At 46.1% G+C, this 27,517-nt stretch overlaps 1 protein-coding gene and 1 long non-coding RNA gene across 4 annotated transcripts in view; one reads left to right on the forward strand and one right to left on the reverse strand.

The window, feature by feature from the left end:
* The window catches only part of LOC146431221 (uncharacterized), a 44,016-nt gene extending 38,908 nt beyond the window's left edge, over nt 1–5,108 (reverse strand). Inside the window, exon 1 of the long non-coding RNA XR_014854909.1 lies at nt 4,851–5,108. This is a non-coding gene — a long non-coding RNA (uncharacterized LOC146431221). The remainder of the gene's footprint in view (nt 1–4,850) is intronic.
* A 1,972-nt stretch (nt 5,109–7,080) lies between these two features.
* On the forward strand, nt 7,081–19,815 carry MYOT (myotilin). Of its 3 annotated transcripts, none has more exons than XM_085073589.1 (10): nt 7,081–7,240; nt 8,940–9,542; nt 11,363–11,516; nt 13,439–13,540; nt 15,509–15,558; nt 16,123–16,255; nt 17,372–17,579; nt 18,062–18,227; nt 18,708–18,841; nt 19,215–19,815. In XM_085073589.1, exons 2-10 carry the CDS (start codon nt 9,106–9,108, stop codon nt 19,385–19,387), a joined length of 1,557 nt encoding a protein of 518 aa, XP_084929715.1. In that variant the 5' UTR covers nt 7,081–7,240; nt 8,940–9,105; the 3' UTR covers nt 19,388–19,815. The 3 variants fall into 3 exon arrangements, with proteins under 3 accessions (XP_084929715.1, XP_084929717.1, XP_084929716.1); XM_085073591.1 differs by having other exon boundaries at nt 7,082–7,240; nt 11,366–11,516; XM_085073590.1 differs by lacking the exon at nt 7,081–7,240 and adding an exon at nt 7,271–7,364.
* Nucleotides 19,816–27,517: the final 7,702 nt, after the last annotated feature.

Genomic DNA, 27,517 nt, shown 5'->3' on the forward strand with positions numbered 1-27,517 from the left:
GGAGCAGAGTTTAGCAGTATCAGGTGACTCGAAGTCACAGGCTGCTGCACAGTGTGCGTTTCCTCTGGCAGTGGGTCAGGCACAACGGGGAGATTCCATGCTGTTAGTTATTAATGACAGCCCCACTGAGCCGTGCAGCCATTGTCACCATGTCCTGGAACTCCTGATGAACTCAGGGGAAAAAGAACACAGGACCTCATTTTAAGTGATTTCTGATACTCCTGGGCATGAGGTCAGAGGTCCAGAGGGCCAAACCAACAGTAATTCATTCCAAAGCCAGGGGAGTTCTTTCTGTGTCACCTCAGTGGAGAGGTGTTTGTACCACCAGGCTCCCCAGCCAAACCTGAGCTTTCCCTGTCCAGATGCTATTCCTCATGATAGACAGAAAGGGAAATGATTCTCTTGTAACCAGGGTGGCAGCTGAGGTGAGAGAGGGAGTGAGGGCTGAGGGTTTGGTTTTTTTCCCATTCTGACATTATAATAATGTAAATTCTTTCTCTCTTATCTTGAGCAGAGGCTTGTTCATCAGCAGTTCCTGGTAAGTACATTGTGCATTTTTTTTTTTAGACTCCTCACCACACCCAGTGATCACCCCACACTCAGTATTTCCCACTTCATCCAAGATAAAACAATAATATCCAGAGGGTAGCCAGAAGACAATATTGTCAGACCAAGTGCTTTCAATTCTTAATTTTGATGCAAGCACCCGAAAGGCCTTGATTTTTTCCATAACACTTGGAAAAAGGTATCAGTCCTTTTACATTCAATCAATGAAGAGTACCCTGTGCTAAGAGAAAATATATCAACCATTCTGACCTATTGTGCTGGTTTGAAAACAAACCAGTGGGAGATCACAAGTCAAGATTGAAATTAAAAATAAGTGAAATAATACAAGGAAAAGCACTGACAAAATCAGATACAACCTAACACCCTGTTAGGGTGGTAGTAGCAGTCCAACTGAAGTAGTCCAGTTGAAGCAGTGATCCTGTGAAGGTCTAGTCTCCAGCTGAAGATCCAGTAGTAGCTCTTGTCCTCTGGGAACCCAGTAGACAGGGCTAGCTCAGGCAGTTCCAAGGCCAGGTTATATCCAGGTGGGAACACCTGGCTCCTCCCTCCTGGGCAGAGCATCTCACAATGGGATGAGATAAGTCCATGGGTCACACGGTGGGTCCCTGATGGCCCATTGCCTGTCATGCGGGGTGGGTCATTAGCAAGTGATAATAGCTAACGGATGGCCCATTGCCTGTCATCCGGAGTGGGTGATAGCAGCTAATGGCCCACAGCTGGTGGTAATAGAATACTTAACTACATCTATATTGCAACCTAGGACACCTATAATATTTTATGTAGTTTAAATTGGAGCAATAAAAGACAGAATTTAGCAACCAAACTAAAGCAACCAACCAACCAAAAAACCCACAAAAAAGTGCCTTTTTTCAACAGTATCACAGGAAGATATTCCTTCATCTTGTTCCTTCTAAACCCTTGACTGCTTATGCCCTGCACATCACTCTTTTTGTACTTTATTAATGCCAATCCCCATCACTAAGTAACTGTCCTGTAAAGAGCAATTCCTACAGCTCTTGTGGTACAACAGCATGCCTAAATCTGTTATTTCAGAGGAAGTCTGCACCCTGGTTATTACAGAAGCTTTCCCAGAAGACTCTGGAATATTTAAATGTGTTGCTGAAAATGAATTTGGATCTGCAGCATCCAGTGCACATCTCTCTGTTTCCCCAGGTAAGCCCGTGGATTTCTGTGTTGAGCAGCTAAGCACAAAAGAACTTGCTGCTGCTAAGCCTCAGGCAGAATCACAGGTATTTGCTAAGCAGAAGCCAGACCCAAACGATTTTGTAGGCTCAAGAAAAGAGAAATGCCCCAAACATGCAGTCTGCTTGGGTACCTCTCAAAGCTGGAAGCAAATTGTTTTGTGTTTCTACTTTTGGTCCCTCTTCTTTCTGGGTCGAGGATGACAAGGTGGGGATGATGTTCCCTCTCACAGAGGAGTCTCATCCCTGAGCTCCATCCCTTCAGGGTTTCCAGCCTGGCCCAATGCACTGGCTGTGTCTATACCTTGTTTGTGGTACCACTGAGCTGTTTGGTTTGTGCTGGAAGCCATCTGCAACCAGAGCAGCACCTGGCAGGTACCCAGAGCTCACCAGCCCTGGCAAGAATTCAGGTTTGGCTCATGCAGCTCTGCAGGTTTCAGTCTGTGCAGAGCCCAGGCAGGATGAGCCCCATCCTCCTGCTCAGACATTCCAGTTTCCCATCCCCTGTTGCTGCATGTGCTGCACTGGTGAGCCACCAACGCTTCCTACCTGACGTGGGGACAACTCTGCTTCCAGGAGCTAAAGAGCTGGAGAGCTTTGGAGGAGCTGCCCACAGGCCAGCTGTGCAGGTCAGCATGAAGAAGCCCACCTTCCCCAGGAGCAGCCAGACAGCAGCCAAGGACCGTGGGGCAGCTGCTCTGCCCTCCTACAGCCCAGAGAGCCCTGGGCTGGGCACTCGAGCTGCAGCCACAAGCTTTGCTCAGATGAGCTCCAAGAGCCAAGCTGAGGAATTCCATGGAGCTTATGAAAATTCACCTCGGGCTTCACCTCTGCGGTAAGACAAAGGGATAATCACATCCCTGGCTCAGTTTTTTACAACACTTAGGGCATGAGCTGTCCAATGATCCCAGCTGCATACTCCAGTGCCCCTTAACCTGACAGGGAACAGGCTCCTGAGGTAACCTGAGATGTTTGCCTGGGTGACAATGGCAATGTGCAGCACAGGCTCCGTTAGGCAAAGTGTGTCACTGCCTAAAGGCTCAGGTAAGTACCTGATGCCATTTGCAGAATGGTCTATCTGTGAGTAACATAAAAAACATCACCCCAACTAATTATCCTCTAGAAGATCTTTGGTCCCACAGCAGAGCACGAGGCAAAGATCAGAGTATGTGGGAAATCTCAGGGTACAATTCAGTTGCCAGCACCTTCCTCGGTGGCCTTGGCCAAGTGGCATCAGCTCATGTTTCTGTTTCCTATTCTGAAAGACAGCAATAAAACTTGAGATCCTGTGAGCATGGTGCAGACAGGACCTGCAAAGCACTCTGGGGAGGAAAAGCACTGAACCAGCAACCCACTGGATAGAATGAAAACTGTCCCATGCCATGGTAGGGACACTCCCCACTCAGGAGATGGAGATTGTCCCCCAGTAATAAAGTATCCCAATTTATAAGAAGACTTGATCCTATTTCCATCCCAAACACAGCTCTCAAGTTGCTGTACACTTACTGCATTACCAGTTATCCTGTTTGATTGCTCCAGAGAAACAGCACAAGTTAGAATGCATAGATTGACAATGCCATCCCCACTTCTGGAGGGTGTCTCAGGGGTTTATAGGCATAACAATCACCTGGAATGGTGACAGCTCAGCCATGCAAGCCCAGCAGAGGAGTTCCCTCACTCCTGTTAGTGAGAGCTGTGTGGGAGGCAGGCGTGTGCCTCCTCTCCTAGCTGAGTGCCAGCCTGGAGCTGCTGGGATCCTGTTACAGAGAGTAAATGGCTGTCCCTGACTGAGAGCATTCCCTGGGTTAGAGATTATTTTTGGATGTACTCAGCCATTTTAGCTAAAACAGTTATTTTAATAATTCTAAACGCCCTCCTCCAAATTTTACCACAGGAGAGATCATATTTCAATATAGATGGCTCCATGCATGGGAGGTATTCTCGCTAAATCACTGAGTAAAAATGGTTTTGCTTCAATAACCTGCATGCAGATTATTAAGAGGAAGCTGTCAGTTTGGCTTCAAGCCCTTCCATGAAGTCCAGGCTTGCTCCAGGGAAATCAGCTAGGACCCTAAGGAGACCCTAATACATAAAGGGATTTACCATAACACCAAAATCAGCTATGTAATAACTTTTTAAAATATAGGTTACTCAGGTGTGTGCATACATAAATATACATATATATATATACATATAAACAAAAAAACATTCACTAGTAAGATAATTAGGGCACATCTCAAGATACAGAGAGAAACTATTAAATTTTCTAGACATACCTATCTATGAGCATTTAAACATCTTTAGAACCCACAGACGTACTGACAGGTGCTTTGAAACATCATTATGAATGTGACTCAGCACTGTAAATGTTGCTGTTACCTCAAACTCAGCAATCACAGCTAATGGCTGGCTGTAAAATAACTGTCTTGTTAGTCAGATTTAGCATATAATTCCCTCATGTAGTGTATGTGGTTGCAACTGTACTACCAAAGGCAAACACCAACAAAGGCAGTGATGACAGAACAAAGCCATTACTGGGAATTAGCTATAAAATGAATGAAATCCTTGTACTCATAATTCTCCCAATTATTGCCTAGCAACAGGCACTCCACAGTAGCTAGAAAATGCAATGCAAGAAATATGTCACTACCAGCTACTCCTTTCTGAGCCCTTTACACCTGCAGCTTACAGTGTCCTCAACAGCCTTGAAGATGCAAAACAAAACCATTTTTGCTTACTAACTTCATTAAAGGAACTCAACCCAAGCAAAAGAAGAGGCTTCAGGTACTAACCACACTGCCAGGTCTTTTAGGTAGCTTTTAAGTATTTTTAACAAATAAGCAAAAGATCCTTAACTGTTTTTCTAGACTTTTTTGCTATGTGACTCAAGCAATGAGGAGAATCCGATCAGAACAGCAGGGCATCATTCTTAGAAAGTCAACTGAAGCAGGACAGAAAAGCTGATTTCTAACACCTCGCAGTGCTGCTCACAGCACTATTAAGTTACTTGGCACAGCAGATGAGATTTATTCCTCTGCCTTCATCAGTTCAGCTTCCAGTTCTTTCACCTTTTTTTCCTACCTTCTGCACGTCATGTTTTTCTGCTCCTTCTCTTTCACACAAGTTGTCCCGGTTGTGGCCAGGCTTTTACGTGTATAAAGCTGTCCTTAAATCGATGCCTTGCAGCCAACTTTAGTGCTGAGATAAGTTGGAGTTGGTGGGAAGCCAGGGAGCCTGTCTGAGCACAAATCTGACCTTTACCATGCCCAGCTTCCTGCGGGGCAAGGATCATGCTACAGGTACCTTCTTTTTTAAGAACTCACCTCTCTCTGGGCAAACGACTGCTTTTTAGTTATTTTATTTACTTTTGTTTTTAACTTAAAAAGCAAATAACCTCTCCGACAACTAGGGACACATTCCCTCCCTAAATCACTTTCATGACGAGGAATTTAAATTAATTAGCACTCAATTAACACCTGCCGTGTAGTTTTAGTTCACAAACGATGGGCCGATGTTTAAATACAGACACTGAAGGTGGATTAACCTCTTGAAGATCGCTGTGCTGACAGACTCAGGGGAGCAGAAGAGGGAGAGAGGAGGCAGCTGAGAGTTCACATGCAGCCCAGCTGCGGTGCTTTCGGGCTTGGGGTGTTTTTAAACAATAGGCAAGTGTTGCCAAAGATTAATTAAGGCATTTAAACAGCTATAATGTTAATTTAAGATGTAATTAGGCATTGAAGCTGGTGATTAAAGGGATACAAATCACCCAACCTGCCAGTAGGGTCTGCTGCTGTTCTGGTGAAAACACCACAGCTGCATTTTTTCATCCAAATAAATAGACGCAATAAGAAACACAAACAGCAAAACATTAATATCCACCATATTTTTATCACATTCTTTTCACACGGCTGGTTTTATTATTCAGTTTATAACTGTTCAGACACATCCATGAGCAGTGCCACTGCTCCTGGCAGATCTCCGTGCAGGAGGGGCTGTGGGTCACCCCGGGCTGGGGGAGGTGGCTCTGGGCACGGAGGGAGGGCTCTCTCGGGTCTGCGGCTGAGGGCATTTAAATCACATTTAAAGCTGGCTCTCGAGTGTCTGCTGCCTCGAAGTGCACAGCCTTCAAAGCAGTACCAGAGTGTTATCACTACAGAGGCAATTAACTGAAAACAATAAATTAATTAAACAAGGAACTTAGAACCACAAAATTGTTTGGGCTGGAAAGGACCTTAAAGATGACCTTTTTCCTGCCATGGTCAGGAGCACCTTTCACTAGAGGAGGTTGCTCAGGGCACCATCCAGCCTGGTCTTGAACACTCCCAGGGTTGGGGCAGCCACAGCATCTCTGGGCAAGAATCCCATTGGGATAAAAAAGTAGGATTTCGAGCCGTTCAAGCATATTGCAGCGGTCCTTCCCGCTGCTCCCTGACGCTGCCATGGGCAGAACACCTGCTTTTCTGTCGGAAAGCCTGCGACTCCTCCAGCTCTCCCCTTGCCCTGCTGAGCCAGGAGCGCTCCCGGGAGCGGCAGAGCTGAGCCCCGGCAGCTTCCCCTCGGGGCGGGACGGGGACAGAGCCGGGAGCGGGGCTGCGACAGGGCCGGGAGAGAGCAGGGACAGAGCAGGGACAGAGCAGGGACAGAGCAGGGTCAGAGCAGGGAGAGAGCAGGGACAGAGCCGGGAGAGAGCAGGGATAGAGCCGGGACAGAGCCGGGAGAGAGCAGGGACAGAGCAGGGTCAGAGCAGGGAGAGAGCAGGGACAGGGCAGGGACAGAGCCGGGAGAGAGCAGGGACAGGGCAGGGACAGAGCCGGGACAGAGCAGGGACAGGGCAGGGACAGAGCCGGGAGAGAGCAGGGACAGAGCCAGGACAGAGCCGGGAGAGAGCCGGGACAGGGCAGGGACAGAGCAGGGAGAGAGCAAGGACAGGGCAGGGACAGAGCCGGGACAGAGCCGGGACAGGGCAGGGACAGAGCCAGGACAGAGCCGGGAGAGAGCAGGGACAGAGCCGGGACAGGGCAGGGACAGAGCAGGGACAGAGCCGGGAGAGAGCAGGGACAGAGCCGGGACAGGGCAGGGAGAGAGCAGGGACAGAGCCGGGACAGGGCAGGGACAGAGCCGGGACAGGGCAGGGACAGAGCAGGGACAGCCCAAAGCAGCAGCCCCCGCGGTATCTGCTGCTCCGAGCGCTCCCAGCGCTGCCCGCCGAGGCTCCGCTGCCCCCGGGCACCTGCCCAAGTCCCGGCTGCGGCTCCAAACGAGAGTCCGGGCAGGCCGGGCTGCCGAGACTCTTATTGTGACAGCGGCGGGGGCAGGGGACACGCAGGGCCCGCGGTGTCACGGCTGGCAGCACATTAAAGCCTCCCGTCTGGTCCCGCCGCGCAGAGGGTGGCTATGACAGCCCGCGCCAGCGAATGACCCACCCTGCCCAAAATACCGCCGCAGCCCAGGTGACAGCTTCTAGGCTGTAGGTAAGGTGCTTGTCGGGGCTTTTCCACGTCACTTGGGAGCTGGTTAGGGAGGTGGCATGAGGGACAGCAGCGCGCAGGGAATGCTGAGGTGAACAGGAACCTTTGGGGTGAGGCTGTGTCAAAGGTAACGTGGGCGGCAGCAGGAAAAAAATGGGTTTGTTTTTAAACAAGCAAGGTGTCCCTGTTGTTACTTACTGTTTGCGTCTTGTGAAGTCAAAAGTCTCTTTGGGTTGTTTTTTTTTCCCCTCTCAAATCAAGGTGGAATGATTTGAGGCAAACATGGCTTTGGCTTGCTGTGAGAAGTGACGCTGGGCATCGGGGTTGGTGGAGTGCAGTGCTCTAGAAAACAAAGTAAAACCTTGGTTTCTGTGCTCAGCCTGTAGGTACAGCGAGTGTGCAAACCTGGACACAGGTAGTGATATAAAAACGGGATAAAGACAAGACTCAACGAGCTTTCTGCCCCGGTGAATGAGAACAGAGTGTGGACAGGCTCCAAAACTCTGAGCCAGCTTCAAATTCCAAGAGTATGACAAGGGGAAAGTTAGGGAGTTTTTACTATAAGGCCTCTGTTTACATACAACTAATTCACAACTAATATTGAAGATTGCCTTTAGGAAATGAAAGCCCTGAATCTGTAAAATAGCACTGTCTGCAGTTATCTCCCCCCATGGGAATTTATGACCTCGTGGAGCCCTTCTCCTGGCTCTCCAATGGGAGGAATACAATATACTGGGTATATATAGCAGCAAAACAGCTGATCTCAGTGGGGCAAGATTACAATTTTTTCCAGCACATGTAACTGCATGGATTTATATTAGCTCTTTTTTTTAATTATTCTTTTTTAGTGGATTTATGTTTATTTTGGGGGATTATTTATTTATCCTGGAGCTGAAGTCGTTTGTCCATTTTAACAAGCTTGTTCACTGTAACTTTCCTGGGTTTTGAGTGGATGGAAAGTCCAGGTTTAGATATCAAGCACCTGCAAAATAAATGCAGGACTCTGAGGAGCTTGGCTTGCTTTACCCTATCTTGCAGCTAATATAATTCTGGCAATTAGCAACCTTAACAGGAAATCTCAGGAAATCACCTCAAAAAAGAGAGGCACAGTCCTTGGCATTCTAATCCCAAATCTCAGTTGGACATAAAAAGCTGTGAATTCAAAAGCCATTAGAGAAGAAATCAGGAGACTTGGTTTCAAAAGTTTAGTTTCAGACTTAAAAGAAAGTGAAACCCATTTCATGCTTCCCTGTGGTATGAAGAATTTCTTGGTGCAAATAGTTACTTCTGGGGAATAGTACATTTACCATTTTGACAGGGCACAAAACAGCAGGATCCAGGGATTTTAGTTAAGATGATATGTGGGAAATTACCTTGCTTAGCAGTAGTATCTGTGGTTATCTGTAGATTTAGGCAGGTGGTAAACCAATTACTATTTCCTTTAGAATTTTCTGGGCTCTGGCATGTAAGATAACCATGGTGAGCACTACACCTGCGTGGCTTGTTATTGTAACCCAAAACGTTCATACAGTTCTGGAATAGTTCTAACAAATCCTAAATAACTTTATTTTAAGTTCAAGCTTTAATTTAGTTGAACTTTAAATTTGTACTCTTTGGATTGCTAATGACTGCTCACAACACAGTATATTTGTGATTCATCTTGTGACATACAATTTATTTTATCTGTGTTGTCTTCCTTAAGGGAAAATCCGCACCAAGAAAGCCTCTATTCTGCAAGGCAAGGGTTCCATTCTATCCAGGAGCCCAGCCAAGAAAACTTTTGTGGCCTACCACCTAGCTTTTACCAGCCACCTATCCAAAGCCAATTATCACCAACAAAAACCCAGGACAGCCGTGAAACCTCTCCTATGAGTGTCCCTAACCTCCCATCCGTTTCCTCTATGTGCCAACCAACCATGTTTAACTACGAGCGTCCAAAACACTTTATCCAGTCTAAGAGTGTGTGCCAAGGGCAACAGCAGCCTCCAGGACCTGCAGCCTCTACACAGCCAAGCAGAGAACTCAAACAGTCCTCCATCCTCATCCAGCCTCGTAACCCCAGCGGGCAGAAATTCTCCTCCTCGTCATCGCTGAGCTCTTCAATCACGCTCTCCTCGCCTTCCTGTAGTGCCCCCAAGGAATCCACATATCCCATCACACCTGCATCTGCACAGTCTCCTGCTAGCTCATCCTCGGGGCAGAGGCTTCTGCCCATGCCTAACCAATCCCCCGCAGCGTTCCTGTGCTCAGTGCTCCCCTCACAGCCCGACTATAACAGCCCAGCTCCTTCTCCCATGGAAGCTCAGTAAGTATTCACAGCCTTCTAACCTGCCCCTGCTTCCCTCTGGCCTGGCAGTCCCTAGCACTGACCATCCCAAACCCACCAGCCTGGCCAAAGCCCACAGCTCCATCTGAGTTCTGGAGTTCCAGACACGACTCTGCATGGGTTGAGTTCGGAGGCTGAGTGTTTGCCCTTGTGTGGGAGAGAAGGGTATCCAGAAGGAATTAAATTGCACAGTGGTTGTGTCATAGGCTGCTGGGGGTGTTTCTGGAGTTAGTTGGAATTGCTCACTTTGATTTGACAGAAATCTCTTAATTAAGGTTATTCAGAACAGAAGACATGCACTCATGTCAAAATAATTTCTTTCAAAAAATATGGCTTATGAACTGGGAGATGGGGGGGGAAGGCAGTAGTATTCTCCACATATAAACAACTTAGAGATTCCTAGTAAGTCTCAGCAATATTTTCAGGTTCCACATGATGATGTGGATCAAAACTCACCTACAATACCCTTCTCATTAATCATACATGTGAACAGAAAGGCAGCCCTGTGAAAATTTTACCCCTTTAGACCAAAGACTAAATTCTTTCCTGAATATGTATTATATCATTTTGCCTTTGGGCTGCAATCCAAATATCTCCCAAGGTCAGTGAGATCTCAAAGGGAGCTGGGCCTTGCCTTCTCACCAACTTGTATTCCTGCCAATATCAGCTGGAGGTCCTGGGGAAAGTCAGGGTAGAATATGCACAAACTGAGATATTGGAAAGTTGATAGGTGCAAGGGGTCCTGCTGGCTTGGATTTAAATCCCAGTTTAAGTGTCAGTTTGCATTCAAGAAATCAGAATATTTCTGCCTGTTTTCTGAATCAGAGCACTGAGGGCAAGGGAAAGGTAAGATGGGTTACCTGGGGAGTGTAAAGGGCTACCTGGGGAATGTTTCCCCAAGTGCTGCAGGAATGTGGGGGTTTGGGACACACCTGGAGTGACTGCTGGGGTTTGTGTTTGTCATGTGGGGTTGTTTGTTTCCACAGCAAAGGGCTTGAGTGCCTCACTATGCTTTTCATGTGAGCTACTCTTAAATGCAGCACCCGGTGAGTTGAGGAATTATTTTCCCAGTCACTCTACTGGGCAAAAAGTAGATTTCCCAATCTACTCTACTACTAGTGATTTTCCCAATCACTCTAGTGGGCAAATGGGGACATGAGATGTATTCATCTGTTGGGCAAATTTATAAAGTTTTTAAGTTATAACTTGCATGAAGTTATTGAGTCCAAGCAGAGCTGGGAGTATTCCAGAATTACAACCTTTCTACTCCACTCTAGTCAGCAGAACAAATTCTCAAGCCACAGGAGGAAGAGGGTTTGGAACAGAAATAATTTCTGAACTCAAGTGCAGCACACAAGGCCCCACTGCAGGTCATAAACCAGGTTAGGTCCTGTCAGCACAGAGTGCTGTGACCTCCAGCAGACATTTGCAACCTGTTCTAATGGATGTTCCTCTTTTCCCAGTATCCTTCAGAATCAAATGCACTATCCAGCTCCAGGAGCTGATTGTGTCCCTTGGCTGTGGATGACAGGGTCAGGCTGTGAGGGGACACTGCAGGATGTAGGGATGCTGAATGAGTGCTCTGGGAGGACACTCAGCGACTTGGCTGGACCACAGTGCTTCTTCCCCTTTTGTTTTTGATATTCAATTACCCAACTTGTCCTATTCCTCCCCCAGATTCTTTGTGGGTTCATTTGAACCGCAGTTTTTTGGAGGCAGGTTCACATTTTTGTGTGCATTCTATAGCAAAAGATCCAGCAGGCCTGTGGGAATAACTTTGTTTTCTCTTCCTGCATGAGTAGTTACTCACAGCCAATGTACAACAAACAAGCCAGCATCAACTCTATGCAGAAGACCTCAGACCAAGAAATTCGAGGAACAAAAGAGGCCCTCATTCAGGATTTGGAAAAGAAGCTGCGATGCAAAGACAGCCTTCTGCAGAATGGCAACCAGGTAAGGGATTAACCAGCTCCCAGCAGTGCAGGCAGGGATGCAGAGACTGCTCTGGTAGCCCTGGGGCTGGAGCCTCCAAACTGAGCTGAAAGCAGAAGGAAATGCAGGAGCAGCTCTGCCCAAACACCTTTACTCAGAACCTCAGCAGATCCCAAGAGAGTGGGATCAGAAGATTCTTTCAATGTAAAACAAAAGGGAAAATGTTTAGAGCTGTGGCATGAATATGAACTCTCTGCTGGGTGTCCTGCTGAACATCACATCCACAGACAGTTAGAAATCCAAGGAGAATGCCTCAGTTTTCTAGACATGACTACACCTGGTTTTCAACACTGGTGTTAATAAACCTCTCAAAATCATTAGAAATTGAGGAAATATTGGAATATTTGAAAGCTCATTCTAGGACTCACCACCAAATGGGGTATTTTTTTCTTTTTATATGAACAAAAATTAATTAATTATATGGAATTTTATCATAAAATCTGTCTTCCAAATGAAGGCCTCTTAGTCTCAGTACTTCTTTATTTATTCTGCAGAGGGATGCAATGGAATCCCCTTTGCCAAGAAATCCAAATCTGGGAGAAAAATTTTATAGCCAGTAGGGAAGAACCTACTGGTCCTTTCCATTGCAGCAGACTAGAGCAGGCAGGTTTCTAATGTGGGAACATTTCTGTTGGCTGGAGGCAGACAGGTAAAAGCCAGTTTTAAAGTTTTAAAGCCTTTTAAAGTTCCCATCTTCTTTCCCATGACGCAGAAAGGAGTGTTTTCATTATCATCAATGAGAACAGGTTTGTGTCATATATGTAATTTTAAATACTGAATGGGCAAACAAATAGGTCAAATCTGTCTTAATATGCCCCTAACAGGAATATCCTATCTGCTGTAAGAAAGCTTGTCATAGCAAGTCAGCTTTTCTTCCCATAGGAAGCCAGGCTAAAAATAAGGCTTATGCAATCCCCACTGTGTCCTCCTCCCCTTGTCCTCCAGCAGCGTCTGAGCCAACTGGCCAATCTCAGCCACACTTGATACACACAGAAGGACCTCAGGGGTATCCAGCTCTCACAGGTTCTGCTAAAGGTCTTGTGCTCTCTTCTAAAGAAAAGTCCCACAAGGCTCCTAAATGTTTACCCACCCAGCAGTAGACACGTGTATGTTTGTACACAGTAGAAATTCAGTCAGAGCTTGTCCTTGGGTCACAAAATCCAAATCCCAATTCAACTTGGTAGGCAGTAAAGTGTCAGGTGTTCTGGTGCTCAGGGCACTAACATGCCTTTCTAAAGTAACTCAAGTGACAGAGCTTGAATTTAACTCTGCTCCTTTTTGTCCCTGTGTGCCATATCCCTGTTGTAGGAACGTCCTGTGTCATGCCTGAAACGTGTCCTTGCCTCCTCTCCTGACAGCTTACAGCACTTCACCCTGCAGATGTTGTGGTGACAGAAACCTCCCCAGTGCTGTCAGGGCTGGTGGTGCTCCCCTGTGGCTGTGCCTGCCTCTGGTGTGGCTCTGGCTTTTTTGGGAGCATCCATCATACCTCTAGCTCCACAGCTGAATGGCTTGGGAAGTTTTCCCAGCCCTGACAGAAAGGTACCCTGGGACTTACTCTGGCTTCTGAGGATGATGCCATCAGCAACCCATAAATAATCCCAGCAGAGAAAGAGGAGGAGTGGAAGGCCACAGATGGCATTAGGGAGGCTTTGATGAACAGGCAGTTTAATCTTTTATGCATTTCAGTGCTGTATATATTGAGGCTGACTTCAGTTGGCATCACAGACTGCAAACCCTCTGGGCCAGGCATGGGGCTTGTGGTCAGCTCCTGCTTCCATTGGCAACACCCTGAATTTGTGGCTTATTAATGTGCTCTTAACCAGCTGATCTGAAAGAGCAAATGGACTTGTGACTAGAGTTGCTCTCTGCTCTGCTTGCAGCGACTGACTTATGAAGAAAGAATGGCTCGCAGGCTGCTTGGACCAGCAAATGCTGCCTCTGTGCTGGACTCACAGGGTGAAGACACCATGCAGAATGCACAGGTAACTGGGGACTGTCTCTAGAGCAAGGATTTCCTGGTGATTGTGCTGGGACCTGCTAGTACCTGACTGGGGCAGAGATGGGGTTTATTTCACCAGTGCAGTTGAGGGCACAGCTCAAATGGCAGAGCTCTGCAAGGCAGGGTTTGGGGTTTGGGGTTTTTCAGGGTGATGGCAGACAGGGAAAATTTAGGCACCATTCCCTTGCTGGGCCTGATCTGTAGGAATGACCTCTCCAGGGAGGAATTACAGCAGCTGCTGCACAGTGCCAGGCAGGGAGCAGCCAGGAGGGATCCAGGTACCCATTCCCAACAGCCTGAGTGCAGCTTGGCCAGGACAACAGGGTTTACACCTGTCACTGTTCAGAATAAGTGACATTGGCTTCAAGAGGTCATGGCCTTGGACTGGGATCAGTTGGGTTGTAGCCCTTCCAGGGGGCTGCAACCATTAGGAGAATGCAAAGCAGTTATTTCAGCAGCCCACACGCTGAGAGACAAGAATCTATTAGTACTGGCATTTTCCAAAGCATTTGAGTTGGAGATTTGCATCATTTGTTGGCTATTCAGGCCAGGTAGAAGCTCTTTTTGGCACTGCTGTGCTCAAAGTTAGTGGAAATGTCCATAGTATGGCACTGAGTACCTGTGCAGGAAAGAAAATGTCCCTCCAGCTGCCAGCAGCAGAGAGCAAGGAGCAAACCTGCCAAAGGGCACTCAGCTAAACTCCTCCTTGGAAGAGACACTGAGGATCACAGAAAGGGAAGAAAACACAGTTTGAACTATTTCTCCCCAACAATCACCTGGAAAGAGCAGGAAAGAAGGGAAAATTATGGATGTCAGAGAGCAAGGGAAGTCTCATCTTTTGCAGAGAACAAGGAAATATTCAGTTTAAACAGGATGACTGACAACTTTTCAGCATCTGTGAAATGCTGCTTTAAAAAAAGAACATTGGAAACAGAGATTGACTGATGTTTGGGACATCTTACTCCCATTGTTCAGTCTTATTTTTAAATGTTGTAGTCACTGATCATTCAGCCTCCTGATTCCTGGGGAACCTAACTCAGTCAGTCCATGTAACAGTTCATTAGAATCATGAGCAGCTTCATCAGTACAGCATCCTTTCACAGGACAGGTAGTAACTGTACAGAACTGGTGTAAATGAGCAGATACAGACAGTTGCCTTCAGACTCAACGCTGAACTCAGTCCAGCCAAACCCTCATTCTTGTAATATTTCCCCTGAACTTTAAACTGCCTCCATGCTTGAAGTTTAAACCCAGGCTTAAATGTTCCACAGGACTGGGCTGCAGAGCACAGAACCAAACACTGGAGTGGCTCAGTGCAAACACTCCAGAAATTTCCATGCAGCCTTTGCTCTCTCTGACTCCATTGCTAAAACGAGTCGCTGGCACTGAACTCTGTCGCATTTTCCAAACGTCCAAGCTCCTAACAGGAATCAATCCTGGGTACTTTAGCAGATTTAGTCATATGATTGTAGAGTTGTCAGCAAGCTTAGTTGGTGCTGTGATCTAGAAAGAAAAGTATTTTCCAGCTCAGCATGTGTCCATGGCTGTTGGTACCATATTTAAGTGGGCACAATACAAGGCTCTTGCCAGCGATTCCACTTCTATTCCTGCTGTAGGGAAGGACACTCTGTACTTAGCTCTCAGTTCAGATATTGCCAGTAGTCCTGCTCCTCTCTGACAAAGGTTAGGGGCTGGCAGGAAGCTTTGTGTGGAGGACAAAGCTGCTGCACCCATCACCTGGGCAGCAGGGAGGAGCTCTGCCATGGCAAAGCCTGTGGTGAGCAGAGCAGGTCAGGTTCTCATGCAAGTTCCTCTGCCTCCTGTCCCAATGACTTCTGAAGTAGAATGGGTTTGCTTTTAAGCAGCAGTCAGGATATGAACCTAAAATGGCTTCTCAATTTACAGATAAATCTTTCTAAGTGAACTTACCCCTCCTCTTTCTCTTCCCAAGCACCAGAATGCAGAAAACATCAGGCTGCAGGTTCCTACAACACACGTAAGGTAAAGCATGAACTTGTGCTGTGCTATTCTTCAAGACGTCATTTCAACCATTTCTAGACAATGTTGGTTTAATCTCACTACTTACCACTTCTGCTAAAGTAGTGATTACTAAATTCACTTCCTTTCAACTAAAATGTTACCATTTGTGGATGGGTGATGATGCCTATGGTCTTATTCTAAGTGAATTCTAAGCATGGCACTAGAGGTTTAAACACTCGGTGCACCTTGGGAAAATATTCTTTGTATTCTAGAAGATTAATTTCTAGTAAAAGCAATATAAATATTGAAATGAATATGAATGATGCAAGTGAAATACAGCCTGCATTTCTCTTGTCAGTTCTTTTGGGTATTAGACCCTAATGAAGGTTATGCTTCTGTGCTGAATTGAACAACTTGAGCAAGAGAAGCAATTGATCAAAAGTTATGACTTACAGCTGAGAAACCAACCAGAACTGTAGGGCTGGATTCCTAAACGTGTTGAGGGACTCCAGCTGCAATTAGAGCTCCAGTGTCATTTGTGCTATGGCAGCTTTCACACAATTAACTGTTCCTGTCCCCTTTTAGGAGCAGACCATCCTCAAGAGGTGATGATCGTGGACATGACTCAATCCAGGAAAAGTTTTTTCAGCCACGTTTCACACAAGTGCCTGAAGATGTAGTGATTGAGGAGGGGAGGTTCTGCAGGCTCGACTTCAAAGTAATGCCAACCTCTCCCTTCAATTCCATTGCCAACCTCTCCCTCCCAATTCCATTCTCTCTTGGGGTGTGGGGCATGGAGAGAGATCTCTGCAGTGTCTTTGCACTTTACTAAGCCAGAGCACTAAAAGCAGATGGTGCAGGATCTCTCCAGGGTATGGAAACCAAGAAATAGGAGATGGCTAAATATTTCAGCATTTCCCCTTGGAAAATGTAAATGGAATTAGCTGCAAAACCATATGGTTAGAGCTAAAAAGTGGTAACTATAGACCACTACAGAATGTGTCTAGACCTGCTTGGGAAGAATGAATATTAATGCCCTGCTGAAAAAAGGCATTTTGGCAGAGAACCTTGTATTTTGGACTGTGAGTCCACTATTTCAGTGTACACACATCCAGCCAGGTCTGTTCAGAACTCACCTCCCTTTAATGAGTCTTCCCTGAGGTAGCTGTGCCCTTGCTGGAGCAGACAAGCAAGGAATGCCCTAAATACAAACAAAACTCAAGACTGGCCTGAAACTGCACTGCAGCTGTACCAACCCTGGGGCAAGAAAGGACCCTGCTCCCCTTCACATGCAGCTTCACTGAAAGGCTGTTTGCTGCTTGTGGTTTGCCTTGTATTTTCCTAATGACTTCCAGTCTCTCTACTTCAGTAAAGTCTGGCCAGACTTGACATTTAGCCATCTGCTGCAAGTTGCCTGAACTTCTAAATGCCACAGCCAACCTGGAGCATATTGAAATCTGCTGCTTATTCACAGCCAGTATCAGTTATGGGTGTCAGCAGTGTTGCAGTGACAGCTGTGGGACTGAATTGCTGAACCCACAATGAGCATCTCTGGCCTGATCAAAGCCACCTTGCAAGATGGGAACAACAGGGGGTTGCAAGAACAGTATCTACTGCCTTGTAGCTAGAGCTCATCTTTTCCCAGCACTCCATTAGCCTTTCTGTGTAACATCACATTAATATTCAAAACTAAGCAACAGTACACAATTTGGCAGTAGAATCATGGTTTGATCAGCTATCAGCATCAAAATCCCTGTGGTATTGGAGGGATTTTATTAGGGATTTTATTATCTTAAAGGTGTTTAACTCTTCGCTGCTCTCCTCTCCCTCACAGGTTAGTGGGCTCCCGACCCCAGATGTGATGTGGTACCAAAATGGAAGGATGGTTCACCAGGATCAGTTCCATAAAATGATAGTGTCAGAAAAGGGATTCCACTCGTTTATTTTTGAAGCAGTCAAATCAGCTGATGCAGGGACATATGAATGTGTGGCTGTCAACCGTGCAGGAGAAGCATCCTTCACAGTAAAAGTGGAAGTAATTGGTAAGACTGAGAGCACTGATATTTCTCTGGCCACACAAGGAAAGTCTCAGCAATCTAATGCTTTCCTCCCTGTGATTGGGACATTAAACTAATAAGAAGCAGAAGTAGCACTCCAGATATTCAGGCTCAAACAATAAAAAACAATTTACCTTCTCCAAGAGTATTTTAATAACTACCTCTAGGATGCCACATTTCTTCAAAGCACTTCTAGCTGGCTATTTAGATATAGTAAGATATCCAGAATTTATTTTAATTAATATTATTAATCTCCCAGGATTGATAACATATGTTAATTAACTCTCCTTCTAAAGTGGACTGTGTTTACTACACCCTTATGCTCATGGGAATTGCCTGCAGGCTAAGGAGATGAAATGAGGAACACATGTCCTCCTGAATTTGGCAACCTGAAATCTTAAAAACAAGCATGACATGACCATTCCACACTTCCAGTAACTCCTCCTTATCTCTCCTCTTTAATTTAGCAAAAGAACATCACATGCCTCCAACTTTCATCTTCAAGCCACAAAGCAAAAAGGTGTTTGAGGGAGACACAGCCAGGCTTGAATGCCAGATCTCTGCCATCCCAACACCTCGGATTTACTGGAAAAGAAACAACGAAATGGTACAATATAATACAGACCGAATAAGGTATCCTACTGATGAGTTGGCCATTGGTGTGTTAGAAAACAGCAAGCAGTATTTGTGAAATCAGATGTGAATGGGCTGGTTTCTAAGAGCAGCAGGCTGGAAAGCTGGATCTGCCCCTCGTGTGGGACACAGCCCATGTGCTAGCCAGGGAAAATGCTGAGAGCCTTGTTTTGGGGGCACAGAGAGAGAGCTGTGCCCAGATGCTCTGAATGCCAGCAGCAGTGCAGGGCCCATGGAGAAGCTCAGTTTTGGGACTGAAATGTGCAGTTTGTGGGGCAACAGAACGGCCTGGATGCCACCTGTGAATGCCATGGTGTGAATCACTGTGGCTCTAACACAAATGCAGTGTTCATGTCTGAACAGTTTGCAGTGCCCTGCAAGAATTTTCCTGGGGCTTTCTCTGCTCCTCAGCATGTAAACTGACTAATTTCTCTCCTTCCCCCTCAAAGCACTCAGACATAAAACACCTTCATTTTTCAGCTTGCTCCATGACAACACTGGGAGGATTTGCCTCCTGATCCACAATGCCACCAAGAAGGATGCTGGCTGGTACACTGTGTCTGCTGTCAACGGGGCAGGGGTGGCCACATGCCATGCCAGGCTAGAGGTTGCAAGTAAGTACCAAGTCACAGCGCCACAGAAAGTGCACTTGTGCTCAGAACTGGCCCTCAAGATTAACCTCATGAAGTTCACACTGCTGGGAGAATTTATTTCCTAGACAAAAAGGAACCATCCTGGGAAAAGCTCTTTTGTTTAGCACAGGACACTGTGGGTTGTCCTTTGCACTGTTTAAAAATTATAATTTCATTGGTACCAAGAAAGAGGGTGAATATAAACCTCTGGTGTCTGAGATGTGGGTTTGTCTGCTAAATTCTTCCCAAGGATTTGCTAGTTTATATTGAGGATAAAAAGCCCTGGGATTGCTCTACCATGGGTCTTTCTACACTCTGGGAAGGCATTGAAAGAGGCTTTTTCTCTCTCTTCCAGCACATGCAAACAAGCCACTTCCAGCCCCAAAGCAGTTACGGGTTCGACCAACTTTCAGCAAGTACTTGGCACTTAATGGAAGAGGACTGGATGTGAAACAAGCTTTCTCACCAGAAGGGGAGTTTCAGCGTTTGGCTGAGCAGTCTGGACTGTATGAAAGTGATGAACTTTAACTGGAAATGAAGAGGAAAACCTCACACCTATGAGAGACAGTTACAACATAGATGCAGTTAACTGGTGATTGCTCTAATTAGCAAAATACCTATTTACAAATTTTTACTTTGACTCTTGCACATTCAGCTGTTCCCATTTTACCATGTTAGATTTTATTTATATGGTTTGATGATTATAACCATTAACTGAGTATTGCATTTTAACTAGAAAGCCTAAGAAAGCAGGTTAATTAGTTTTTACAAGTGTGGGAGGACTTAGTTCCACCTGTGCTTGGTTGGTTACAGGCTAAGGTAGCTGGGTTTGTACTGCTTCTCTAATATCACTCGTGATAATGTCAGAAGTCTGTACTGTCTGAATACTAAAACCAAATAGACTAGAGTGTTTTTATGAGAATAAATTAGAGGCAAATAAAATTTTAAATAACCAACATCAGCTGTGACTCTTCCTTGGTCTGTTAAAAGCAGCTTTTGAATATCTGGCATCAGCTGCAGTCTGGGAAAGGTGGATTCTTACCCTCCTAAGCCTTCCCCTGGTCCCCTGCCCTGTCTGCTCCCACTGTCATTTGTCATCTGACATCTATAAGATATTTAGCATAAACTAAATGCCGACACCCTATTAGCACCAAACCATGCCAGTGAGGCAACATCAATATTTCTTCTCCTTGCTCACTTGACCCAAAAGCTGCCCTCTATAATATGAATCACTAAGGCTATCATGTTTTCCCTCCTTTAGTCAAGGAGTGGTTGCAACTGATCTTGCTGTTGACTCTCAACAAGCTGTTGATTTGAATGACCCAAGTGGTTTGTGTGCTGCTATTCACAGACACCTTGTTCAAAGCAGTACTAAATACCATGAAATATGATTTTGCCAAACTCCAGCAAACCAAATCTGCAGACTTTTTAACTGTACTTACTATAGGAAAATTTGCAGGGGTTGATCTAGCCTGAACTCCTCATTGAGGTGCACAGTCAGCAAACCTCTCCAGCATCTTCAAGAACAGAAAAAAATGAGGCTTCAGCTTCACCCTGCACTGCTGTGCCATAAAATCACCCCTAAATCTGAATTACATAACACTGACTATTAAATTCCAAAAAAACCCTGCAGCTCTACCCCCACACTTTTTCTCTGGACTGTCCAAGTGATGAAACACACTGAGATGACTCCCCTGTTGTTGAAATGGAGCTGATCAGATGCAAACCAGCACTCAGTTTGCCCACAGGCTCCATTGGAAGGTTGGAAAATCTGCACTGTTTCCCTGACAGATGCCTCTACACACAGGTCATGGAATGACTGAGGTGACTCCCACCCTTTACCAGCAATCTCTGTGTCAGCTGCACCTCATTCAGTGCTCACTCCTTACTCCATACATCATCCACCCAAAAGTGTCCCTTCGGTGGAAATGGCTCTCAATTCCCAGCAGCACAACTTAGTGACAACTGGAAATGGCAGAGCCAGGTTAGAAGCTGCTGTCACCCTCTAATTTCAGCCTGTGAGCATCTCCTCCTTGCCCATTCTCTCCTGTGATGTTCAGCGTGGTGAGCCAGCTCTGAGTGCAGTCTAAGGAAGCAATCTGAGCAAGTCCTCCTGCCTGAGCTCAGAAATGTTTCTGACAATGCCACAATTCCACAGCCAGCAACAGCATGAGTGCAATTAGCTGAGCTTTTCTCTTGTTTACATTGAGATAAACCATGGATTTGTTTTTGTGCCAACATTAAAGATGGGTATTTGGCATGGGAAATCTATAGCAGGGCAACAGGAAGAACTGGAAACAGAGAGCCCAGCTGAGCAGAAGCACATGCTAGTGTTCCTGTCTCCTCTATCATCTCTGGAGAAATCAATTATAGGAGGCCTGAATTCAAATAGCATGTTTATAAATTGGAATCAGGCTTAAACACTCTGGAAAAGCTCTCTTCACACACTTCATTTAGCACTGATTTAACACAATGAGAGACCACGTGAACATGCTTCAGGAACAATGAACTATGTAAACCAGAGATATTTAATTTAAGATAATGAAAGAAGGCTTAAAACTAATAAACTGTCTGGCCCATGTTGGGTGAAATCCAGATTCATAAGCAAATGCTGTTTTGTGAAGATTCTGAGCAACTAAATAAAGGGACTGGGAATATCTGGAGGCTGTGCGTCTTGTGAGTGCTTCATGTAAAGAAAAGTGTTATTTCAAGGTCTGGCTTAAGTGGTCAGTTGTGAATCAGAAGAACACAAGAACTAATAAGGATTATATAAAATTAAAGTTCAGGCCTCAGTTCAGGTTCCATAAGCTGAGCTGCTTTGTTTTCCCATTTCTGAGAGATGGAAATACACCTCAGCCTCCTCATTATCCCCATGGAACTGGGATCTACGGGCTGGCACAGCAGTGGAGGATATATCTTCATCTAAATCAAAGCAGGAGAGTGTGGAGAAGTTGATGTTTCTCAGGCAGAACAGCTGGCTCTCTAGAGGAACCAGAGCTGCATAAATCATACCTGTATTTGTATTTCATAGACATAAATGTTTATGTATTTCTCAAGATATAATGCTAATGCAAACCTCTTCTGGATAATCAGGTGAGCTCTTACCTTCACTGTGTGTGAAATCCAATTTACTGAGGCATGATGCTTCCTTAAAGACACAAGAAAAGGTTGGTCACCCCAAGCATATGCAGCCACTTTTCCTCAGGCAGCAGCTGGCAAGACAGAAATTCATCAAAAAAGCAGAAATCCAGTTAATTCAGGGGGCAGACCCAGATCTGTCCTGTCCATTTTTTGGCAATAGTTGGTGTCTGGTCTGCACACTTGTTGCAGCTGGCTGTTGGAATAGATTTCTTAGCCTTTTGCAAGGTCAGAAATTGGGTTATTATTAGTCCTTGTTATTAGCAATATTAGAAAATTAAGGTCTGAGATGATTCAAAGGGATTGTATTTAACACCAGCCCCCAATTTTCCCCCTGACACCGAGGGTGCTCTCAGCTCCTCACTCACCTCCTACATGAAGTCCATCACATCAGTCACAGATTGTGATTAATTCCTTTGTCCTTGCCAAGCCAAGGGCCAAGTGTTGCCTCTGTCATTGCACCCATGAGCCAGGAAGCTATAAAGACAGCAAAACTGAGAAAAAAAATGTTTCAGAAGTGCCTGGAACTGGCTCCATTTGCTGCTGTGGGGCTGAGTTACCCTTGAGCTTCACCTCTGTGCCTGCCAGCCCAGGGCAGCACTGGATAAAGAGGCAAAGAGACAAAAGAGCCCCAATCTGTGTCTGCTCAGACCCAGTCCAGCCTGTCCTACCCCAAAGAGGCTGCACAGCCCACCAGGGTCCAGCACACAAACCCTGCCTGGCCTTGCTCTGCCTCTGTGTCCTCCCTGCTCGTTTTCCACCCTGTTTGTTTTAGCCTTAATCCTCGCAGAGCAGGGCAGTGCTGGAGCACAGCAGAGCTAACACAGTAAAACTGCAATGTGTGTGGCATGTGACACAACACAAGCCCAGAATTGCCACAGCTCACTTATGAGAGGTTTGGCCAGTAAAATCTCATATATCCAGCTTACAACAATACATCTAAAAAGGTCAGGTTCTTCAAATATAACCAAGGGCCTTTTGAAGCCAATCCAGCCTTTACTGTGCAAAATGACAGCCTGAAGAGAGGGCAGGGAGCTGGACTGCAGTTTCACTGGCTTCTGCTTTCATTCAGGATCCATCCTTGCCCTTGTCTCCAACCTCTACTGCACTGTAAGGGTGTCCCTGCTAAAGGAAGAGCTGCTGGCTGACACCCATATCTATCCAGATTTCTATTTCCTTGCATCTTCATAAGTCCTTCACAACAGTTGTAAACACACTGTCAACATCTTCTTTCCTTGGATAAAAGTATTGGCTTGTATTCTCTTTCTTTGTACTGACAGTGTTTCTAAGCACAGCATAAAGGTTCACTTTTACATTTTCATGGGTGAATTACAAAGGTGGAGCTAAAAGGGAGAATTCTGTTTATAAGATTCCAGAGGAGTTTAAAATTCCCTCCCCCTCACAAACATGGGTCACGCTAATTCCAAGCTCATCTAAAAAAACTTTTGCACGTGGGCAGCTGTCTCCATTGGAGCAGCTGGGAAATCACCAGAGGCACAGAGCACCCTAAACTCAGCCTTTTCCTAGACCCAGTATCAACCAGGTATGAACTGTACAGACAGTCTGGCTGTAGGAGAGGAAGGCAGTCATAGTTCTGTAGCCAAAATCTATGAAAAAGTAGCTACTTTTTAACTGCAGAGGAAGGCAAAATGTGTCTGAACTTGATTCAGGATTGTCTTCACCATGGGATGCCTAATTTCATAGCATTTTTATTGCATATATATGTGATGATCTATGGACAGAGAGTGCAAACTTCTCCAAAATTAGGGGCTACCTTTATTCCTAACCAGGTGCTCTGGGGCCAAACCAATGGAGACAGTGCTAAGGAAAGGGTAGGCTTTATTCTTTCCTGTGTTCTTAGAAACTGCTAGTTGCATTTTGGAAGTTGAAGAATACAAAAGGAGTCACAGTTGCCCCCACTGTGACTTACAAAAGCTATTTCTCCACAGGATATTATTTTTAACATCACAGGAATGGCAAAAGCTAGACCTAAATATAAAGAAAAATCACTAATTATGCCATAAAGTCAAATGAAAACTTGTTCAGGCCAGGTCACACACTGCAACAGCAGAGCTGGCAGCAGGGCAAGATCAGTGAGTTTTAGCAATTGTATAAGGTTGTGAGCTGGACATTTGCCCAGATGTTAAATAGAAACAGATGCATGGAAAACAAACAAGTTTCACAGCAATCTATTGGGTCACAGGCTGCATCTACAACAAGAAGAAATATTACTGCAACTTCCCTTTGCTTTGCTAAAAGCTTTCCAGCAGTCTTTGTTCCAGTCCCATAGCTGGGGTAAGTCTGTGCAAGTACTTCTACAACATTTTTTTTAAAAATCACTTCTACAAGAAGAAAGGGAAAAGCCCCCAGGCTGGCTGTAAACATAACTGCACAACAATACCTGCCATCTCTCTCCACTCTGAAAAGAAATGTGTATTTCTATAGCCTGTCTTTTTGGAGGGGGCAGAAGAAAGTTTACTTTCAGCCAGATGTGGAACATTTTTTCCCACAAAGTTGCCTATATATTTTCCTGTAGGAATTGCATTATTGGTGTCCCAGTCAGCCATGCTGACTTAGTGACTTGTTTTTGGTTTTTTTTTTTTCAAATTCCTCTGGTGTTGAACTTGGAGTTATCAAAGCTACAGAAACAGAAAGAACTTCATCAGGGGTATCCATGCACTGAGGACAGAGACTCAGCCACAGCTCAGAGCTCCCTCTCCACTGCAGCATTCCAGCAGTGTGCGGGAGTCTGCTCTGGCAGATGTTGTTCCATCCCCAGGCAGCTGCAGTCCTTGCTAAACCTCACCGAGTGACAACCCGAGAGACAGAAGAACTGCACAAACTGATTTTAAGATATTTTAAGTGCTTTTATACTGGCTGACAACAGCTGCCCCCAGGGAGGGGAGAATTTAGTAAAGCTTCAGGAAAGCGGGCACAGTCAAATGTGTGAGCTCAGCTGGTACCAGACCGTTCACAAGGTTTAATTAAAACCAAAGTCCTCACCCCTTTCTTTTTTCGATTTCTGGACAAGAGCAGCAGGACTGTCAATAAAGGGATAAACGACTGCTGCCTTTGGGTCTTTTCTCTGAATATTTATCCTTGCTGGAGCTGTGGGCAGGCACCTCTACGAATGCCGGAATGCCATCAGTTCCTCTGCCCTGTTTGGCGCTGCTGTGAGACTCAGCTGGGTGACCGAGAGAGCAGATCCCGAGCCCTGGCAGCATCCTGGAGCTGCTCGCACATCCTCCCTCCCTTCCCCCGATCCTTGCTCCGTTCGTGCTTCAGCTGCCGAGGTTAATGTTTATCTCCCAACAGGCATCTGTTACCTTCAGAGAAAAAAGAATAAAGTTAACCTTTCCGGAAGAAAACCCCAAATCTTTCTCCTTGGCTCAGGCGCTCCCAGCTGGCGGCAGCAGAGGGCGCTTCGCTCCAGCCTCGCACTCGCCGGAATTCCGGGAATATCCTTTTTATTCCTCAGTCCCTTTATCCCCGGAGCCCTGAAGCTGTGCGCTCCTAGGCAGTCTCTGCTGTTTGTTCATCGCTAGGACTCAGCTGCAGGAGGAAATAAAACACGTGTCGTGGCGCCATCCGGACATTCCCCGGGAAAACCCGAGCCCAGCACCAGGATGCAGCACCCAGTCCCTGTCCCAGGCGAGTTCTGCTGCTGCACATCTCAGCTCCTGCATGACACACAGCCCCCAAAGCCCCTGAATCTTAGATAAATCCTGCAAGGAGTTGTGTTTCAAAGCCTGTGTCCTGCAGAGCACTGTCACACTACTACATGGGCTCCGTTCTCCCTGTGTTGGATCCCAGTGCAGAGGAGCAGAGTGACAGAGAAGGGAGCAGAGGCATTCAGAGGGTCCCAGGAGGAGATCTCCAGCCCAACAGCACAGTCAGGGAACAGAAGGTACACAGTAGCCCTCCAGGGGTCACTGATTGTGTACACTTTGGTCTCCTGGCCAAGCCAAGCCCTCTGCTCTGTCCTAAAGGGACCAGTTAAAAACGAAACACCTCTTCCCTTCCCCTCCAAAGGGATCTTGTTGCCAGGCAGTGCCCCAGGACACTTGTCCCCAGACACATGTCACTGATGATGTTTATCCTGATTGCTCAATGGTCTGACAGCAGGAAAGCAGGTGTGTGGCACCTTTGGCATCTCCAACCTTTCCTCCTCCTGGCAGCCCTCTCCTACAGAGCCTCAAAACCTTTGGACACTCTTACTCCTCCACAACTTCCCAAAACAGCTTTCAGGCACTCCTCAACCTCACCCCATACCTCTGGGACACAGGACACCCTTTCCACACCCTGCCTGGCTTTTCCCTACAAGCTTTGTGCCCTGCAGTGACCCAATGGCTCAGGCTAATCTGTTTGAAGAGGTAAAACTTGGAACACTTTTGATTTGCATTGGCTCAGATGTGGTTCTTCAGTGAAGATTTCCCTAGGATCACTGAGCTTTCTGCACCCTCAAAAACATGTTTCTCCTCTATTTTGACGAAGTGTTCAACACAGTTATTTTCCTCATTAAAATCTTAATTCAATGCACATGGATTTACAGCAGTTGCCACTAAACCATTGAGGGAATATTGTTTTCTCATTCGCATCCTGATCACAGCAAACTTCATTGAATAAATAATGTAATTAAGGAAAAACAGGGGATTGTAGAACAGATATGTAAGAACCTTGTTCATTCTTCTAGTCAATGTCCAAAGAATTTCTTTCCCCTCGTTTTCAGAAAAAGGCCATGTGATCAGAAGGATGGTTATCCTATCCCAACCCAAAGAACACGCCCAAGGCTGCCTTCCATCCCCTCTCCCTCACTTGCTCCCTCAGTGTCCTGGTTTCTTGCTCCCATTTACCTGCACTGCCACTTATCCACAAGCAGAGTTTTCACCTTCAGGAGTTCTTCATACCCTGCCATGCCTTAGGATGGAAAAAGGTGGATTTTCACAGAATGTAACACAAAAGTCAGCCTGAAAGACCTTGATCACTTTTCCTATGAACTCACAATAACACACAATGAAATAAAGTCTGTTTGGTTCAGAGGAAATGCATCCTCTGGTGTGTACAGCAGCGTGTGCAAGAGCAGTGTTTCCTGGCCACAGTCAGCAGTAACTGCTGTGACACTGATTCCAGGGACGAGAGATCCTCATGGATATAGAGACACAAACCATGGGCTCAGCTAAGGGTACATTCACTGGCAGTGAATTAATTATTCCAGGAGTGGCTCCATCAGCTCCCTGCCCCATCTACTCCCAAACTGCTGCTGCTGGGGCAAGAAGGAGCCAGGCTGCTCCCAGTCTGCCCCTGCATCACTCCCAGCAGGAACTGAAGCCCACCCAGCACCATGATCCAGGCTGTCCTTCAGGGGATGCAGCTGCACCAGAGCCACCACCATGGCAGATTGTGCAACTTGGACCCACCTCACCAACACCCTGGAGATACAAACAGCAGCAGCAAAGGACTTTCAGCTCTTGTTTTTAAGGGATGGCAGTGGAGGAGAAAGCATGATGAGAAACGAAGATA

This window comes from Lichenostomus cassidix, chromosome 13 (assembly GCF_008360975.1).
Source record: "Lichenostomus cassidix isolate B80296 chromosome 13, HeHo_3.0, whole genome shotgun sequence".
In the NCBI taxonomy this organism is placed as follows: Eukaryota; Metazoa; Chordata; class Aves; order Passeriformes; family Meliphagidae; genus Lichenostomus; species Lichenostomus cassidix.

What these genes read in the sequence shown, in the direction of transcription:
- MYOT (XM_085073589.1), top strand. Translation starts at nt 9,106, where the DNA reads ATGAGTGTCCCTAACCTCCCATCCGTTTCCTCTATGTGCCAACCAACC. An exon ending in TTCTGCAGAATGGCAACCAG is followed by an intron (nt 11,517 to 13,438) that starts GTAAGGGATTAA and finishes CTCTGCTTGCAG; the next exon opens with CGACTGACTTATGAAGAAAG. An exon ending in GTTCCTACAACACACGTAAG is followed by an intron (nt 15,559 to 16,122) that starts GTAAAGCATGAA and finishes GTCCCCTTTTAG; the next exon opens with GAGCAGACCATCCTCAAGAG.